This window comes from Euwallacea fornicatus, chromosome 11 (assembly GCF_040115645.1).
Source record: "Euwallacea fornicatus isolate EFF26 chromosome 11, ASM4011564v1, whole genome shotgun sequence".
NCBI lineage: Eukaryota > Metazoa > Arthropoda > Insecta > Coleoptera > Curculionidae > Euwallacea > Euwallacea fornicatus.
Window position 1 is genome coordinate 4560020 of NC_089551.1, and position 17853 is coordinate 4577872.

Here is a 17853-nt window from a genome sequence, read left to right on the forward strand (position 1 = left end):
CCTTGAATCTGATTTTCCTATTTCGGTAAATAAATATACCGTTACTTCAAATCTTGACCCGAAATATTTTGGGAAAGTAAATTTTAGGTTTCTTTATGTTAAAAGACTCGTTAATTAATGGATTGACTTCTTTTATATTTTATATCGATTTATATTATACCTCTCTTAAGCTATATTGTTGAAGAAAAAATTCATCTAATCAATTGGCAACATTTATTTAGGGTTAGGAACATCGATATTTGAACTGTGGATTCCAAGTAGAAAACAAAACAGATCAAACATAGAAATGTGTTATATGTGAATGAGTTGAATTAAACTTTTTCCAAATCTAAAAAGAACAATTTTAGGAATATAAATCAGTATTATTTGAGCAGTATTAATAAAATCGGTAATCAAATATTACAGTATTATCGAGAAACCATGTACCGTCTTACCTTATAGCAGTGCAGATAAACCTTCTGGTTCTGGCAGGGACCACTGCTATTCTTAAAGGTAGGCGGAAACTTGAGATTTATTAAGCACCACAAATGCTTAGACAAACCAATTTTAAAAATAGATTGGAATAGGAAAACCTTGAGTTTGCATTAGAAATGAACCGCCTTGGCATTGCTGCTCCTAGCGGCATTGCAGACAACACTTTAGGAGTCTCATGGCATGATTCCTCATGGATTCCCATCTTAAATACTACAAATGTAATGGATTATTTTTCTCAAGCCTCAAATCCCTTCTTTGATAGGACATGCAATAACGAAATTGTAAAGATGCAGAGGCTAAACCCAGATCAGTTACAGTAAGTTTTTAGTTGTCATTTACTTCTATTGTTAATAATACAGGGTGTTCCAAATTCTAGCATATGCTTTTAGCATGTAATGGAAGCTATCCTGTAGTTGAGCCATAAAATCAGGTTTTTTTTGTTAAATACTTGAGTTGTTAATCAGAATAATTTTTGGTGACCTCAAATTTATGATTGGGGTCATTGGAGTGGAGATAATTGAATAATACTGTAGGTACTCATTATTAATATTTTTGTAGAAACATGACTGGACTTGAATATATCCTCCTACATGTGCAAGAACCTATCTTATATGTCATTAGAAAACAACACAGACACAGTCCTCAGCAAGTGACACCATTTGCAGATTATTACATCATTGCTGGAATAGTGTACCAAGCTCCAGATTTAGCCAGTGTCTTAAATTCACGGCTGGCAAGTTAATAACCATCTCATGGAGTACCTAAGAGAACTAAAAATTGAAATTATTCTAGTTGTCAGCAGTGCATTACTTACAAGGTTCATTTGAAGAAGCATCAAGTTTTTCTAGATACCACCCAAGCAAAGGATATTACTGGGATTTTAAGTCCCAAAAAGGAGTAGAAAAGGCCAAATTAGCTGAGAAAGAGAAAGTTAAAGAAGAATCAAGTTCACTATTTCAAAGGCAGCGGGTAGATATGTTATTGGGGGAATTAATAAAGAAGTTTCCACTACCAGTACCTCCTCAGCCTAAAGTGCCGGCAACCATACCTGTGAAGAATGAAAATGAAAATGGAGGACAGGAGAGCAATAATAAGGAGAAAGTAGAGGTTAAGCAGGAGAATAAAGTTAGTAAGCCGCCACCAGAAAAAAAACCTAGACTGAACTGAATATTATAATGTACCTGCAATATAGGTGCTATGCACAAAATGTATTAACAAAAATTATACTATTGATTCTATCTTACTAAAGTTTTTCCTTGCAAGGCACCTCACAATATAAATTATCACTTTTATAGTAGATACTATTTAATGTTATAAATCATGAAAATTGTAATATTATGTCGCTTTTTGTCTGGATTAAAGTTTATCATATTATATTTATAGGTAGGAAATATTTGTACTTTTGTAAATGTTGGGAAGAAAAGCCTATTTGAAAAATAATAATTTTGAAGTTATAACACAAATACTGAGTAATAGTGATATACCTTAGAAGTGTGGAAGATGATACTTGTATGCTAGTTACAGTTGCAATCGCGTGCGGTACAGTTAAATAATCACAAAATGTTTTGACACTAACACATGCCACTCTAATTTCTATACTAGGTAATACAGGGAGTAAAAGCCAAAATCCGCATCATTTTCTTATTAGATTTTCATAAATGTATTAAACACTATAAATTGTCAAACTTAAAAAAAAAAAACAAGTAAAAGTACTTAACACAGACAAATATATCTGAGAAAAGAGATACTTTACCAATATTAGTTCTTATCTAATTCACGTTACTTATAAATACCTAATTACATAATATATTAACTTAGATAGGTACTTACTATATTATCGTATGTACACTAAAAATTAATCTGTAAATCTCCTAATGGAGTATCCTAAGATGCTATCAAAAACACAGTTTTGACACCAATTATCCAATATCGCCGCTCTAGCCAATGTAACTCTCACTAACAATCTCACGAGTTTGTTTAATTGACAATGATATTGTTCACAGCGACAACATAGAATAATTATCATTTTGACAGCATACCGGAATAACCGAGAAACATATTCTACTTTTAACTCCCTGCCGAGCCTTATTTCAAGGGAGGAATGGGCACTGCAGATATATCTACATGCTGAACCACCATAACAGAATAACCGTTAATTTATCAAAATTGGATTGATAGGATCGGTGGTGTGAGAATTTTTAAAATTATTCCTTTGTTTTTGTTATTTTATGAAAGATTCGAAAAATCAGATAATTTTTAATGGGTTTATGCCACTCATATTGCAAGAATCATGATTTATTTATAGTGGCTCAGCTTGTACAAAGTGGAAAGATTGGCAAGTTAAAGAGAATTTCGGAATCTTTAATTTCGTGCTTTTCAATTATCGCTTAAGCTTGGTTCAGGCCAACTTATTCCTTGCATCTTAATGCTAACAATAAAAATCTGTTCCCGACCTCTTTTCGGCAACACAAATCGTGTTGTGGAATTAACAATTTGCAACATGCTGTTTAAATACCTAATATTGCATATCACTTTTCGTAAATGTGTGTTTTTTTTTAACATTTAATTAACACAGATATTCACTTGTCGAATATCATTGTATTATTTGTTCTAAAAAACGGTAGGGTGTCTTAAATTATGGCCATTGTGATAATGGTGCATTATTAATAATAGCAAAAAAATCACTTTTTTGCCAACATTCAAAGCTATGATTAAAATAGACCAGCAACTAGATTATAGAAATCTAGAATCGATGTCGAATTAATAAACAATTAAACTTAGAATCGATCTACTGATCTTGAATCAGGTTGAAAATTTAACGTGTAAAATTCTATGAACTGAAACAATGTGTCAACACATAAAAAGGACACCCCCACTTTGTATTAACATCGTAGAAAACACCGTACCGATGAAAATGACTGAAATGAAATATATTTGATGCTACAACTTTAAGTCACATCTAAGACTAAGATGGAAGGTAAGATATTAAATCTCATCTTTTAGAGTACTAACCATTAGTTTTGTCCCATTGCTACCTTCAAACACGCATTAATGCCTACGAGCATATCATTGCGAGCAGGAAATTTATATTTGAACTGAATTTTAATAAATACTCTAAGTAAAGTCAGGACACAAATTTTACTGCTGAAACAGTAAATGATGTGGTTCTATAGTGTCATGTAACTTTCAAGAAAAATTCCGCTTTGGTTGAACTCGTTGATCTAGTCTTAAAGTTCAACCAACGCAGACTTTTACTAAGCAGCAACCTAAAAAAAATATATTCAGCTTACTTACTACGTATCAAAAAACGAAATGGTCTAGTGCTAGTGAAACCCTCTGAGTTTTTTAGGTGGTCTTTGTTGCACAGAGCTCTCAACATCTGAACCATCTGACGGAGAGTCGTTAAAGAATCCATCTCTTGTCAACTCACTATCAAAAACTCCAGTTTGTTTCGATTTCTCTAAGGTACGAACTGCAAAAGATTTGTGGTTTACAAACAATTTCAGTGATAAAAGACGCAGTACTTTGTGCTTCCAGAAGACTATTTTGCCTTTTAAGGTCTTCAATGTCTTGTTGATGAGAGTTGTTCTTTTTCTTCATAAACATAATGTATTCGGCAGCTTTCTTCAATATTTGAGCTCGACTAGCCTATGACGTCGAGACAACATCGTTAGAATTAAGGTATTGACAATCACAAATTTTGTTGTACCTTTTCTCCATTTAATGCTGGAACAGAGTCTCGTAAACTGCTAAAACTATCTTTGATATGATCTCGTCGTTTTCTTTCAAGCGCGTTATGATGAGCTCGTTTTTCGGCCTGAAAAGTGTACAATGGCTGCTTTTTTTGTACAAATTTTTTTTTTGTTAATTTGTTTATCCTATGATCAGTATAAATAGATGTCTTACCTGTGAATAAAATTGGTTTCCAGATGAAGGCCTTGAAATTGAAGGTCTATTATCAGAGTCTTCTCCATCCTAAACAAGAATTTAAGCCATTGTCATTGAGTGTTACAAATAATACTAAAAGTAAAAAGTCACATGAAAACCAAAATTATGCATTTAAAATCTTTTAATTGAGAGAGAATGTGTAAACCACTAATATTACAGATATATAGGGTGCTATTCAACTATGTGGTCAAATTTCAAGGGGCGATTCCTTGAATGACTTTAAGACAAAAAATTAATATAAATATGGCTCAGTAATGCTTCATTTTCAAGATACAGAGTGGCAAGCTTTTTGTAAAAAATCGTTTTTTCCTAAAAATCTTAATAATCCTTAAGCTGATTTTATTGAAATTTTACAGTGTTACTTAGGTTTATGATTCTTATTTATATGCCACTGACTCTTAAAACTTTTATATTTTTTCCATATTCACTACAATCAAGACAATGCAATACACCTTTCTACCATAGAATCACCCAAAACATAACCACTTGAAGTTTGACAACATAGGTAAGTAACATGCTATATAGGAGCCTAATTTTTACAACCTCTGAAAGTGACTATTAATGATGATGTGATATGCATGTTTCCAGCTGCATTTAGTTTATTGTAACACAACATCTGGGCAACATTAATAACAACTAATATCAAAATTTAATAAAATAGCTGCAATGAGTATGAGACTGTACTACAGAGATGAAGCAGGAGGTGTACATTAATGAGATTGGATTTTGTTTGCCGCTTGAGTTGGATCAGACCACCCAGCATGAGCAGGTCTTATGGTGAAAGGCTGAAAAAGAAACGTTTTCACAGATTCTATCGTCATTGTGCTTTGCTCTGATAAGGCTGACTGAGCATTTGGGATTGGACCTTGCGTCCCAAATAGACGAAAGTGTGAGTATCAGGTTTTACCCAGATAATAAAATAAAGGAAAGCAAAAATACATTGCGTTTGGTAATTTACGCAACCCCCAAGGAGTCTAACCTGAACGACTCACTATTGTTTGGGTTACTTGGTCTTGACTACTTACATCACTCTCGACATCAACTTCTCTGTCGTCTTCACTCAACATGTTTTAAAGCCACAATATTACTAGTGTAAGCACAGTTTTTTTATTATACTATTTGAAAATTTGAATACGAATTATGAATACTTTAATAAAGAAAATTTAAGGTGATATTCTGGCATTTGATATTAAATCATAAACACACAACAAAAACCACGTGTTGTCATTAAATAGGCTACAAAATGTAGAAGTGAAGTTGACGCTTCACAACGCTTTCAAAATGTGGACTCGAAGGTCATAAAATCATGAAGTCAGGTACAAATTTTGCGCTGCGCACTGCGCAGTGCGGTTATGACGTAGTGTCAGAATGCGAGGTTCCTTTGTTTACAAACCAACATTTGTGCCATTTGTTCGATATTTTTGCATCAAAATATGAATTATCCGAGCCCCAAAGGGTAACCTAAGGGGTTCTTGATGGACATGGTCTCAAACTTTGGCACATTCATTAGTTAAACAGTCATCAACCCCAATATCGGGTTATGAAATCTTTTCCGTGTAATACATCCGCAGTTAGTCTTAAAGTTTTTACTGGAGGGAAGAAAAGACATCAACCGGTAAATTATCTATTAGAAACAGTCGTGCAAAACTGGCACAGGGCCATCTTCTCCACTCCCAACATTGGCGTCAAATTTTTCCGTTATTTTATTTTCTCGCAAGCATCTAATTTTTTTCTAATTCCGATGCATTTATGCGTATTTCAATTCAGATTAGTCTTTCCAAATCTTTACGAACTTTTTTCGATTATGATTCATAGATTTAAAAAAAAATCAGTTTTGTTAATAATACACCTTAAATTACCTAACAGAATTATCTGTTGTCACATGGTTGATAAGATGCACTCTTTATCAAGCGCTCTTGCAGATAACAGCGTTGTAGAAGGGCACAGTGCCGCTTAAAGCCAGAGCAGATTTGACGGACCAATTAGTCAAACGTATGACAACTGACGTGTTGAATGATAGTCAATTCAAAAGGTAACGACAGCAGACAGCAGTAACACAACATTGAACGAACGGGTTGGGCCTTTGATTTTTTCTATTAATTTCTTTTAGTTATTTTTTTTATTTAAATTATCGTGAAAGTCGAGTTTAGTGGAAAAAGTGGTGCTTTAGGACACGATAAAAATATCTGCAAGATGAATAAAGGATGTGCACGGTGCGAAAAAACGGTATATCCAACCGAAGAATTGAAGTGTCTGGATAAGGTAATTAGGTTTATTAAAAAAAATGTTTTAAAAAGGATGCCAAAGAAGTTACTTCGGTGTATTATGCTCCAGTGACAAGGGGTAAACTTGTTCAAGACATGTAGACTTACATCACCACATACCATCATGTTTGCCCAAAAAACATTTATTTTATAAACAAATTAATAATTAATCAAGGCTATATATTTAGATTAAGGTTGAGTTAATTTATGAGTCACAAAACCACATTTGTTAATAAACTAGCCCATTTGGTGGCAAAAGATAATCTTACATGTGGGTATAGTGTTCCCATAAGAATGACTAAGAAAAAAATAAATTTTAGACAATTGCCCTCAATTGTGAGATGCAAGAGTTCAAATTTACTTTATTAATATATTTAGACCTGGTTTCTCAATCTCTTAAGAATGGCATATGAAATACCAACTTTTTACGTGTATTTCCCTTACCCACTCCCTATATAGGAGTTAAACTTAATCTTTCTGGCTCTTTATATATTTAGAAATCTTAATGAACCTAGAGACAACTATATATTATACAGTGTATATGCAGTATATGTACATATTTTACAGTATTCTTCACCTGGTAACTTTGCCACAAAGATAATCTCTATAGAAACAACTAAATTAGAATAAACCATTGGTTAATTTTTTCAATTCAATGGGAGTTACTTTTGCTGACAAAACTACAAGTAGTTTAAATAACTGTGTCCCAAGCATTGTATACAGGTTTTTTGTAATTAATTACTTTAATTTCAAAACATAATTCCCCTTCATACTTTTATTTTTTTAAATATTCTTAAAAACATGTGTCCTAACTAGTTTTATTTTAGACATACAGTAAATACATAAATAGCTCCACAAAAGGTTCACTTTCATTGAATCTTCAAATTTTAACTCGCTATATCTTGATAGACAAATTAAGAAACATGTTTATAGTAATATTTCTTGATAAAATATGAAGGAGAGTCACTTGAAATCAAAGTCATTAATTGTGAGACAACTTGTATAATGTAATCATGCACCAGACCTTGAAGCTGTCTAATGCAATGCTATTAATAAAATGACAATTAGATAAATTTTAAGAACTCAATCCCCAGTTTCACTAATTTCAGAATGAGTAATTTTGGAATGCACCTATTCAGAGTCTTTAAGACATCCAATATTATATACATAAATAAGTTTTGATTATTAAAATGTTGCGGTTTTTAAATCTTATCTAATCTTGAATTTTCAACCGCTATTAAAGGTGGAAAATGTGCATAGCTATTTACCCAAATCAAGGTTGAGTGTAACTACTGTTGACCTCTATCCGCATTTAGACCAAAATGAGCATTAACATTCGAAATTAATTTTCTCAACACATTTATTAAGCCTTTTTTACTGTTTTTTTATTATCTTTTAAATTTTTAGAAACTAATACAGTAATCAGATATTAATATAAGGCAAAAATATGTTTAGCACCTATTCAAATACCTTACAAACCATAGAAGACTAATGCCAGACTGATAGCATGAAGCTAAATGTTGAAAAGATTTGGTAGTTCAATTTAAATAATATCAAATAAAAACTAATGTCTTCATGTTCCTTTTCATGGTAGGTAGATTTGAATCAACACTAACATGAAAGTTTTGGGGGTACATCTTGATTGGTACTTAAAGTAGGTCAAAAACTCCAGAGTATCCGTATCTAGGTTGAGCTGCAGATATGCTTTCTTATGTTAAATTCAGGCCATCTGCTCTACCGAGTATATTCGAACGCTTTACTCTCTTGCATTGAGTCATTAATTGCCTACCGCATTCAATTTCAGGGTAGTACAGGTAGCTGTTCATTCACGGTACACAAGAGCATTATTCAACCAATTTTCAATCTCAAACTAAGAAAAAGCTGATAGGCTTAATTTAAAAGCCTCAATGTGCTTATAGCCCTTTCCCTGAACTTTCTTTCACTAGTGATGTTAGTAAAGTGAAATCCACACTTCTTTCCTAAAAATTGTGATCACTATTCATCAAAAATGTCGATGGAAACTAAAGGTGCAGTCGATCTTCTCATACTCGAACATAATTCAAACTTTTTTGAAAAAAGTCCATTTCATAAGGCAATAAAAAAGCATACAAGATGTTACCAATTATTATTCGAGAGATATATGTATAGTGCCGCTCAGACCACAAATCAAGTCATCTGCTTTTTAAGAGAAAAGTAATATTGTAACTAAAATTTTTACCCATAAATTCACTTAGGGTTAGTCATAGTGAATCGTGTAATCAGCTTATTATATTATTAAACGATCATTCGTCGACTTTTATTTACTATTTATATTTTTAGGTGTGGCACAAGTTATGTTTCAAATGCAAGGATTGTGGTATGGCTCTCAATATGAGGAACTACAAAGGCTTCAACAAGGAACCTTACTGTGACGCGTAAGTTTCGTCATTATCTATGATTTTAATCTAGATTTTACTTTAGTCAATAACTCCTACTAGGCATGTACCAAAGGCCAAAGCCACCACAATGGCGGAAACTCCTGAACTGAAACGGATAGCTGAAAACACCAAAATCCAATCGAACGTAAAGTACCACGCGGACTTCGAAAAGAGCAAAGGAAAATTCACACAAGTTGCCGACGACCCAGAAACGTTGCGCATCAAGCAGAACACAAAAATCATAAGCAATGTGGCCTATCATGGTGAATTGCAAAGGAAGGCCGATATGGAACAAAGGCGGCAATTGAACGAAAACGGCAACGCTGAAAATTCTGTACCGTCGGTGCCAAGGGCAGTGCCGAGTCAGAGTGTCGCGCCGGCGCAACATCCTGCTGTGGGAAAGATCGCTGATTACGATCCTCAAGTAAGTTTCCCTATCCGGCGTAGAGTGGGGTTGAGCTTCTGTTTCATGCATTTATTACTTGCTTTAAATAAACCGACAATTTTTATTACTATTTTCATATGATGGTTGCATGGGAGAGAAGGTTTTTTTTACCTAATTTCAAATTTTGATATGGCCATAAGTTCAAACTTTAATTTTTTAAAATAAGGAATTTTTTTTATCATGTAGTCGTCGAATCACCAATTTCAAAGTCCGTATTCTATGAGGACGTCGCAAACGTTGATTTACAATTCCGAAATTGGAGGAAGCGTAATGGAACCAGTGCCTACTAGGCAAATCGGTTCGGTCCATGACATGGACCCCGTTAACCACAACTATGGATCACTTGGAATGGGACGGGTGTACAGGTAATCTACTGCTGTGTTCATAAAATCACAGAGTTTGTTTTACCGCATGTTATAGGGCGATGTACGATTATGAGGCGCAAGATGAGGATGAAGTCAGTTTCCAAGATGGGGATCTGATTATTAATGTGAGCTGTATCGACCGAGGCTGGATGACAGGACAAGTGCAGCGAACTGGGCGGGTGGGAATGTTGCCAGCCAATTACGTGGAATTAGCCAACAATATTTAGATTTGTTGATTTTCAATTGCGAGTTTTTTGTTGTTTTGCGAGGTGGGTTAATAAAAGAGAACCGTTTCTATTGAATTAGATAATACGTACCAAAATGGGGCCAAACACTTTTTTTTTATATAGGTTCGACTTAATTCTGTTAGCCAAACAGAACTGTACAATTTTGTTATAATTTTGACTAATTTGAGTTTTCCATGTGTAAAATGTTATTTCAAAATTTGTTAGCGTTGTGTTTGATTTGAGATTATCGTTCACAGAATTAAGGGAATCTAAATCTACCTTTCTGTATTGAAGCTTTCAAGTAAATTAATTTTTAAATAGGTGTAAATATCTTCGCCCTTATCATTTAAAGTAGGACGTTAGTGGAATTGCCTTACTCGAGAGACGGGCAAAATATCGCAATTATTTTCCGTACAAAGTACTATTTTTGCACGTTCACTATGTTGTTTTCAAAACCACTAAAGTTACAAAGTGCAAAGTCGATTAAATAAAAAAAAACTACCGTTTTTGTATATCATTTAGGAAATCTTTGCAGTGTTGCTAACTGTTGAGTTTTTTCTGAGATATATATATTGGGTAAATATAGGAATTTTCATCAAGTCAGTTTTAATTACAGCACTAATGTGTGCTTTTCTAGTTTACTCCGAAATCCGAACGAACCATTGACGGCTGTAAATAACTGTTTTTTGCCCTTCTCTCAATTAAAGCATTGAAACTGAAAATGCAATTGGTAAAATTGGCTTTGCTTGCCATGTATATAACAAGTAAACTTGTTTGAAATATCAAAATGTGGGTTGACTTGTGTTTACTCCATGTATTGTCAAAGGTTTATTATTTGCAAAAATATTGGTTAATTTTAATGACAGATCAAACCTGTATTAATTCATTTTTTTAGGTACAGGGTGTTTGTTTTCATTTTAACACCCCCTACAGTGTACCAGTAAGGGTTGTAAAAATACTTTAAATAGAAAGACATATATGATGTGTCCGTTATTTATGTCTTATGAGTCTGGAGCAAGGCTATAGTATTGACTTTCTTTACACGAATTAAAATGTTAACATAGCCACAATATATGCCTTTCTAGGGAGAATTCAATAATATTATTTCAGAAATAATTGCATAAAATGATAAATTTGTATCCTCTGGAGAAAACTATATAGGATAGCTAGTGAGCTTTTTTTAATTCGTACCAGAAAAGCCAAAACTATAGACAGTTTCTTCTTATCAGGATGTGCGGTTTGCAAAACAATGCTCCAACATTGCCTGAAATCCATATATTTGAATGTAAACAGTGAACTCAACCACTCAGGTTAATGCGGCAAAGTTCTGTTCAGTACGGCAAGCGTTCAGCAATAAATTTAAAAATAATACTACATTACATATCAAGCACCCAAAATAAAGCTTGACGTTTTATAGCGAATTATTATTCAATTATTACTCATTAAAAAAAACCTAGTTATGTAAACTCTTTTTTTCCCAAGATCATTTATAAAGAAATATTGGCTTGAATTATGAGCGGCAAAATAGCTGCTCTAAATGAAAAAAAATTGAAATTAGTCACATAATTTTGGAATCATTACACAGTAGAACGCACTCCGTTTAATTCTGCTTGATTTTCCTATCCGCCTAGTACCGTGATTTTGTCTGTAGTTTCCCAATATATTGTTTCTATAGAATAAGCAAAAATACGGCTATTTTGTCCCTCTAGATCGAGCCAATTAGTTGAATTGAAAACGTTATTTATTGACCGCTCATTGAACAGCATTCCTATCGGTCATTCCGTTATATAGTGTATTTGTCTGGGAAATATCTCTGTGCCTTTAGAAATTCCTCCAAGAAGAGACTGAAATCACTATTTTTATATCATCTAATTGGTGCTTGATAAAGTCAAACATATGGTTATTTTAGTGTTAGGATTACAATAACTCGAGACTAGCGAGATTTTGATGTATAACTTATTGTATAACATTTTCCACTTGATCTACATTATGCGGGTAGATGTGTTTAGTTTAAGCGGTAGCCTTATTTTTTTGTCATTTCTTGAGAGAATTCTGTCTTTCTTACTTCATTTCCATATCTAAACGAAATTCTTGAAGCTTCACCTAACGGTCTAGTTTCAGAATATATTATTAATTCCTCGCAATAAATACGCCCGACAAATTGAGGCGAATATAAGTTATGTCCACTCTGCGAATTAAATGTATCTCGTTAGCCTTCAAGTCTTCATTTTTTTTTCTGTCTATCTCATTCCTTTACATCTTGAAGATGTAAGCTAAAAATTTTGGGTCACGCTTCCAAGGGCGACGAGATCTATTTAGTGAAGTGAAGAGGGACTAAATATCATTCCCAGTTTTCATTCCCTAATATTCAGCATTTATTATCAAATTATTTTTGGAAATTGTGTGTGTGGGGAAAATGAAAGTTTTTGATAACAGTGTTATTGTTATTGACATTTCCGCACCTACTTTTGCTGCAAGACGCCCCAAATTTTGTGCTTTTCTCCTTTACTTTTTTCACAGGTCACATGAACGGTAAATATAGGGTTTGCGGAAAGGTTTTGTCATAAATTCTAGGGATTATAGAAAAAGCTAAAATAATGCTAGTACTTCGCGGTTTTCGTTACCAAATTGTTCGTTCTTAGAGTAAGAAGTTAAAAAAAGTATTTTTTCTATAACTTTCAGATAATCATGGTGAAATGAAAGTTTGACGGTTTCAATAACTCATGATCGTGATTATTTCCATATGTAAACAGATGTTTCATATGCCCTCCTTATATCGGGGAAGTCAAAATTTCTTATTTAAACTCATTCATTTTTTGGTGAGTTGCCGAAGTTAGTTTTTTCTATAGCTTGATTGTTTCGTAATTTTTCCACGAGATATATCTCGCTTTAATGGATATCTTGTACCGTTTTTGAGAATATCATATTTTGTTATAATAAATGGCATGTGTTACAGCCAAGGTTATCAAGAATATTTTATATGAGCATTTTCGGCGGCATTTCCTTCTGCAAGTTCGAACATTAGATGTATATCTGCAGACTCCTCGTTGCTAAACTTCAAGATATTATTAAAATAATTCGTGTTGATAACATTGAATATTGACATAAACATTTTTAATAACTTTTGCTGTAAATACTATTTTTTATAATAAACTATTATTTTATTTGAATTCAAATTGTTGACATGTATGGTGCATGTTGATAATAAAATGTGATTTTCTCTAAAACCAAACAAGATATAACTTTTTTGGAGAAAAATTATGAAAGAATCGATTTATGGAAAAAACACTGATTTTGTAAACTCACTAAAAAAATAAATGAACAAAATGAGAAATTTTTACTTTCCCTGTATAAGGAAGACATGAAAATAAACGCTACTACGAGTTATTTAAACTGCCCAACTTTCATTGCCACCATGATAATTGTTTAAAAGTTACGAGAAAAATATTTCTTTTAATTTCTTTGAGAGCGAATACTTTGGTAACGAAGGCCGCTAGGATTTTTTAACATGAAGTATAGGTATTATTTTACCCTTCTCTATGCCCTATCTCTATCTCTATGTTATTTATGACGCGACTTTCCGGACACCCGGTATATATTTTTTATTTCGTTTAACGCGGCGATAGTAGAAGTAACGTTTTTCACAGTTAGTTCGTTCAATTGCTGCACTCTTTATTTAACTGATATCATTAGTAAAATGGGAACTTGAACGTAAAGATGTGCCAACATTTAAATCTCAGTACAGCAAAATCTGGCGACAACATGAAACATCCAGTCGTTTTTGATTGTTGTATGTTTGGTTCGTACACGTAGTGGCTTCTTTGGACAGTTCCCATTGTGCTCTCGATTCCTATCGAGGAAAGTAACAATAACAAATTATTCTGCCATAGAGGGTTTTACAAAATCATGTAAAACATTTTCTCCACACTATATTGTTTAAGGCATGATGGTTAAACATTTTTGTCACGCTTTTACTGTTTATTGTTAACAATAATATTTACTCTACCATGTATTCAAAGCAATATCTCTAACCAAGATTGAATAGAAATCAAATTACGTTTTGATGCTAGAAATTTGCCTTAAAGTAACCATTAGTTCCAGTACATTATAGAGTTATTTTTATATTAGATTACTTGTATCACGCAACCGTATTCATTGTAAAAAATGATATTATTTTTTATTTAGCTTTATTATTATTTCAAGCGCATCATCTATACATACATATACAACTATGGTGTACTATTAAAAATAACCTGTGTTTTGTAAGGGTGACGCTGGGAAGTTGTATATTTCCAATAGATAGATCCGGTATCCACAATGGTCCTGGCGTGACCCCTACAAAATCGTTGTCAGATGCTTTAAACATTATAAATAACAACTATTATTGTTAAAATAGACTTTTTATTAGAAAACTATCAACATTTCTTTTATTTTATTTGATGTTATGGAGTCTTCGCTTCATAGTCGTTTTGCGCTCGGCTTACTCGAGCTGAGGCCGCAATTTCAGGCCCTTATTTGTTTCTTCAGCAAGATGTAGTTGGTTTTTCAAGTATTCTATGATTCGCTATCGTTGTTACAACGAGATTCATTGTGGAATGGAGTGGATTCGTTGCAAAAGGTTATTGATAAGGCTAATTAGTAACAAACTGAATATTACGAAAAGAATTAAGATGAACGACACCCACCCTGAACTTTGTGATAGTTGTTGCGCTTCAGATAACTTCCCAAGAAGTATTACACTTGATGAGGAAGGTGGTCAACTGAATAGGAATAGTTTATAATTAATATAAATAAAAATGTTGTATTAGTTTGTAATACATAAGGTTATAAAAGTTCGGGGCTTTATGACCTTCATAAACGAATTCAACTAATGTATATCAGTATACTTATATTTATATGATAATTGGGATATAGATACAAATAATAAAACAATCTTATTGTCTTCAATTGCTAGGAATGATGGTTTATTGGAAATAAATATCTAATTAATTAAAATGAAAATTATGGGTATTGACATTCAAAATTTATTATTAAATTTTCTGTGGGTATTTGGACTTGATACTTGAGAGACTTGATCAACTGTTTTTACTTCTTCTTCTTTTGGTCTTTTTGTGCCTTCTTCAACTCTCTTCGTTTTTCTTTTGAAGCCATATTTGTATACAGTTTGTAGCCGATGAATGCTACAACAAACGAAATTACACTTCGTGCTTATTGAAGTATGCCCTCTATACTAATGTTATAAACAAAACGTATATTGTTCCATTTAAGTCAATTTCTTACCTAGCAATAGGATCACCAGACTTATCATGGTGAATAAAACTAAAAACTCCACCCAAGGGTTCGCCACAACATCACCGATAGGGGGTCGTGCTTTACCCTGACCTAGATTTTTAAGCAGCGTTTCCTTATCGACACCTGCGAATGCAGGCAGCTTCCCCAGCATTTCCATTAATTTATCCAAATCTTCTTTTGGGGCTAATTCAGCTTCTGGGACCGCATCGGCGACGGCATCTCCCGTTCCTTGTAGCAGATCGTCAGACATTTTGTTAACAACACTAGCGGTCTTTTAAATGTTTTCTGGATGTGAAGTGTGCAGCTTTTTATACTGCATATGAATAAATTTGCTAGCAACATGCGCCATGTCACCAAATACTACCAACGTGGTATTGAAATGTTTCCACATCATACTTAAAATTTTTGTTTGTGAACTGATAAGAGAGCAGCATTAACGTTCACAGTTTGTACCATATTCGTAATTTTTTTTTGGCATAATGGGCTTTATTTTCCATTGAACCAGCAGGACCAGTGTACGTAATAGATTCAGATTAATATCGACAAATACGGCAACGGAATCTTCAAAGTGGTACACACAATATCTTATTTAATTAGCTCATTTACATTATCTACTAATGTTTTCCTGTTCACTAGGTATTACCGATATTCAGCTCTTTAACATTTAACAATCCAAATCGAAACTATGTACATTGAATTGTGGTGATAAGCCTTATTAAAAAAAATTTTAATGTTTAGTAGTGTTTTCAGGATATCTTTTTTAGTGCTCTCACTATTTCCAGAATAGTTGGACTTACCAGATTGATTAAACTAGAAAAAAGTCGTTTGTAGGGTTCATTTTAGAAACCTTTACAATATTGCAAAGGGTTCATTAGAACTTTACCAATGTTGTACTTTTTCCTGGCTTTACCATGTTCTCCTGTCTTATGCAATATTATTTTTTGACAAATCAAATGTAATTTAATTAACTCATCATACCCAGTCTTAGTACAAGATGTTCTGAAATTAGAACACAATCATTTAACAGTGTTATTTTATGTTCAAATGTATGTCACAGAGTTATAGAAATACACTCAAATTGGGATAAATAACAAATTTTCATAGACATTTATTTTTATATTCACAGATTGACATACCACTAAACTACGATAAATCTAGATGTGTTAATACTTAACGCCTAAAGGCGATGGTATAAAAAGTGTGTAGTGCTAACCCTGTGCCCACTACCACACCACCTATGGTGGTAAGTGCTAGTATTCTGTCTCCATATCCACCCTTTAGATGGACTGGAACACTATCATCAGCCTAAAAAAATAAAATATTGAAACTAATAAAGTAATAAGACAAATTTGAAAACAAAACTTTACTAAAATTGCATATTGCAAATTGGACCTGAATCAGGTACTACACAGGAGATTGAATTCTTAAAATTTAATTATAGGCTAGGCTTAGTGAAGACTAATTATGGTGAATTTTGAATTTTGACAAAATTCACATTTTATTTATTGAAAAAATGAGCACACTTCTGCCTAATTACATGAAAGTCAGATTAGCTGAACCAAAACTAGTATTTAAATAGTGCCATAAGAATAGCACTGCAATTTTTATGAAGGCAGGTTTAAATATATAATCTATTAATTTGGGCTATTATGTGATTTGACAGAGAACCCAGTTAAGCTAACACAAATATTATAGTTTCATAAGATGTTAACTTACCCCAAACTTATCTTGACTCTTCTTCATCTTAGCATAACGAGGACTTGGTATTTCTGACGCATGAGAAACTTGACGAGTTCCTCTGACGACTGCTTGAGTAAGAGGAAACAGCTTCTGAAAATTTTGAGACTTATGTTAGATGAAGACAAAAATTTTTGTGCCAAAACTGTTACAATCACTTTAAGTAAATATACAAAACACAAATATAAAAACTCCATTGATTTAGTTGATTATCAGGATTACGTAAACCTTCCTGGTCGGCGATCTACTTCTTAATTCTTTCCCACATTTGACAATAGTTAAAAGAATGAATAAAATTTAACTGAGACATGCCGCAGATATTCATAGAATCTTAGAACGATTTTAAATACCTTTGAGACATTCATTTTCAAGATTCTTTGGGGTCTTTGGCAGAAATACAATAATGTGCAGGTCGGAGTTCAAAGTGAATAAAAGTAAGGATGTCAGATTCAAATTTCAAAACGCCATATGGAATATGTCTAAGTCTGTCATTTACGTCAAAGTCATAAATATTAGCCCCGTCCGGAATCGGTGTAGATTTGATTCAAAAGTTGTAAGTGTGTCGGGGGGTGATGGCGTGTGGTGCTTTCACCTCCCGACTAGAGTTTGCGGTGTTCGCGGAACATATAAAGCACTTGTGTAAATATGTAAGGTGTATATATTGTAAATATTAGTTGTAAATAT

General features: G+C 33.1%; 5 protein-coding genes across 7 annotated transcripts; 2 read left to right on the top strand and 3 right to left on the bottom strand.

Annotated features, from left to right (window-relative positions):
- Positions 1 to 197: 197 nt before the first annotated feature.
- On the top strand, positions 198 to 1850 carry MED6 (mediator complex subunit 6). Its single transcript, XM_066287856.1, has 4 exons — positions 198 to 492; positions 557 to 790; positions 1033 to 1207; positions 1267 to 1850. Exons 2-4 carry the CDS (start codon positions 591 to 593, stop codon positions 1639 to 1641), a joined length of 750 nt encoding a protein of 249 aa, XP_066143953.1. The 5' UTR covers positions 198 to 492; positions 557 to 590; the 3' UTR covers positions 1642 to 1850.
- Positions 1634 to 5714, bottom strand: LOC136342257 (protein max-like). Of its 3 annotated transcripts, none has more exons than XM_066287867.1 (5): positions 5448 to 5714; positions 4381 to 4449; positions 4184 to 4291; positions 3999 to 4122; positions 1634 to 3946 (listed from the first exon to the last, which is right to left on the bottom strand). In XM_066287867.1, the coding sequence occupies exons 1-5, from the start codon at positions 5487 to 5489 to the stop codon at positions 3798 to 3800; spliced, it is 492 nt and encodes a 163-aa protein (XP_066143964.1). In that variant the 5' UTR covers positions 5490 to 5714; the 3' UTR covers positions 1634 to 3797. The 3 variants fall into 3 exon arrangements, with proteins under 3 accessions (XP_066143964.1, XP_066143963.1, XP_066143962.1); XM_066287866.1 differs by having other exon boundaries at positions 4184 to 4309; XM_066287865.1 differs by having other exon boundaries at positions 4184 to 4312; positions 5448 to 5712.
- Positions 5715 to 6393: 679 nt separating this feature from the next.
- Lasp (LIM and SH3 domain protein Lasp) lies at positions 6394 to 14555 on the top strand. Its single transcript, XM_066287855.1, has 5 exons — positions 6394 to 6684; positions 9006 to 9100; positions 9164 to 9527; positions 9735 to 9913; positions 9969 to 14555. Exons 1-5 carry the CDS (start codon positions 6616 to 6618, stop codon positions 10138 to 10140), a joined length of 879 nt encoding a protein of 292 aa, XP_066143952.1. The 5' UTR covers positions 6394 to 6615; the 3' UTR covers positions 10141 to 14555.
- Positions 14556 to 15074: 519 nt separating this feature from the next.
- On the bottom strand, positions 15075 to 16378 carry LOC136342260 (uncharacterized). The gene is made up of 2 exons (XM_066287870.1): positions 15421 to 16378; positions 15075 to 15320 (listed from the first exon to the last, which is right to left on the bottom strand). Exons 1-2 carry the CDS (start codon positions 15680 to 15682, stop codon positions 15226 to 15228), a joined length of 357 nt encoding a protein of 118 aa, XP_066143967.1. The 5' UTR covers positions 15683 to 16378; the 3' UTR covers positions 15075 to 15225.
- A 132-nt stretch (positions 16379 to 16510) lies between these two features.
- Positions 16511 to 17676, bottom strand: COX7A (Cytochrome c oxidase subunit 7A). Its single transcript, XM_066287876.1, has 3 exons — positions 17520 to 17676; positions 17149 to 17262; positions 16511 to 16737 (listed from the first exon to the last, which is right to left on the bottom strand). Exons 1-3 carry the CDS (start codon positions 17532 to 17534, stop codon positions 16603 to 16605), a joined length of 264 nt encoding a protein of 87 aa, XP_066143973.1. The 5' UTR covers positions 17535 to 17676; the 3' UTR covers positions 16511 to 16602.
- Positions 17677 to 17853: the final 177 nt, after the last annotated feature.

Coding starts and splice junctions, on each gene's coding strand:
- MED6 (XM_066287856.1), top strand. CDS start 591: ATGAACCGCCTTGGCATTGCTGCTCCTAGCGGCATTGCAGACAACACT. Junction 791..1,032: donor CTAAACCCAGATCAGTTACA/GTAAGTTTTTAG, acceptor ATATTTTTGTAG/AAACATGACTGGACTTGAAT. Junction 1,208..1,266: donor GTGTCTTAAATTCACGGCTG/GCAAGTTAATAA, acceptor AAATTATTCTAG/TTGTCAGCAGTGCATTACTT.
- LOC136342257 (XM_066287865.1), bottom strand. CDS start 5,489: ATGTTGAGTGAAGACGACAGAGAAGTTGATGTCGAGAGTGAT. Junction 4,123..4,183: donor CAGCATTAAATGGAGAAAAG/GTACAACAAAAT, acceptor TCGACGTCATAG/GCTAGTCGAGCTCAAATATT. Junction 3,947..3,998: donor TAGTCTTCTGGAAGCACAAA/GTACTGCGTCTT, acceptor AATCTTTTGCAG/TTCGTACCTTAGAGAAATCG.
- Lasp (XM_066287855.1), top strand. CDS start 6,616: ATGAATAAAGGATGTGCACGGTGCGAAAAAACGGTATATCCAACCGAA. Junction 6,685..9,005: donor AATTGAAGTGTCTGGATAAG/GTAATTAGGTTT, acceptor TTATATTTTTAG/GTGTGGCACAAGTTATGTTT. Junction 9,528..9,734: donor TCGCTGATTACGATCCTCAA/GTAAGTTTCCCT, acceptor TTTATCATGTAG/TCGTCGAATCACCAATTTCA.
- LOC136342260 (XM_066287870.1), bottom strand. CDS start 15,682: ATGTCTGACGATCTGCTACAAGGAACGGGAGATGCCGTCGCCGATGCG. Junction 15,321..15,420: donor TCTGGTGATCCTATTGCTAG/GTAAGAAATTGA, acceptor CGTTTGTTGTAG/CATTCATCGGCTACAAACTG.
- COX7A (XM_066287876.1), bottom strand. Junction 16,738..17,148: donor AGAGTCAAGATAAGTTTGGG/GTAAGTTAACAT, acceptor TTATTTTTTTAG/GCTGATGATAGTGTTCCAGT.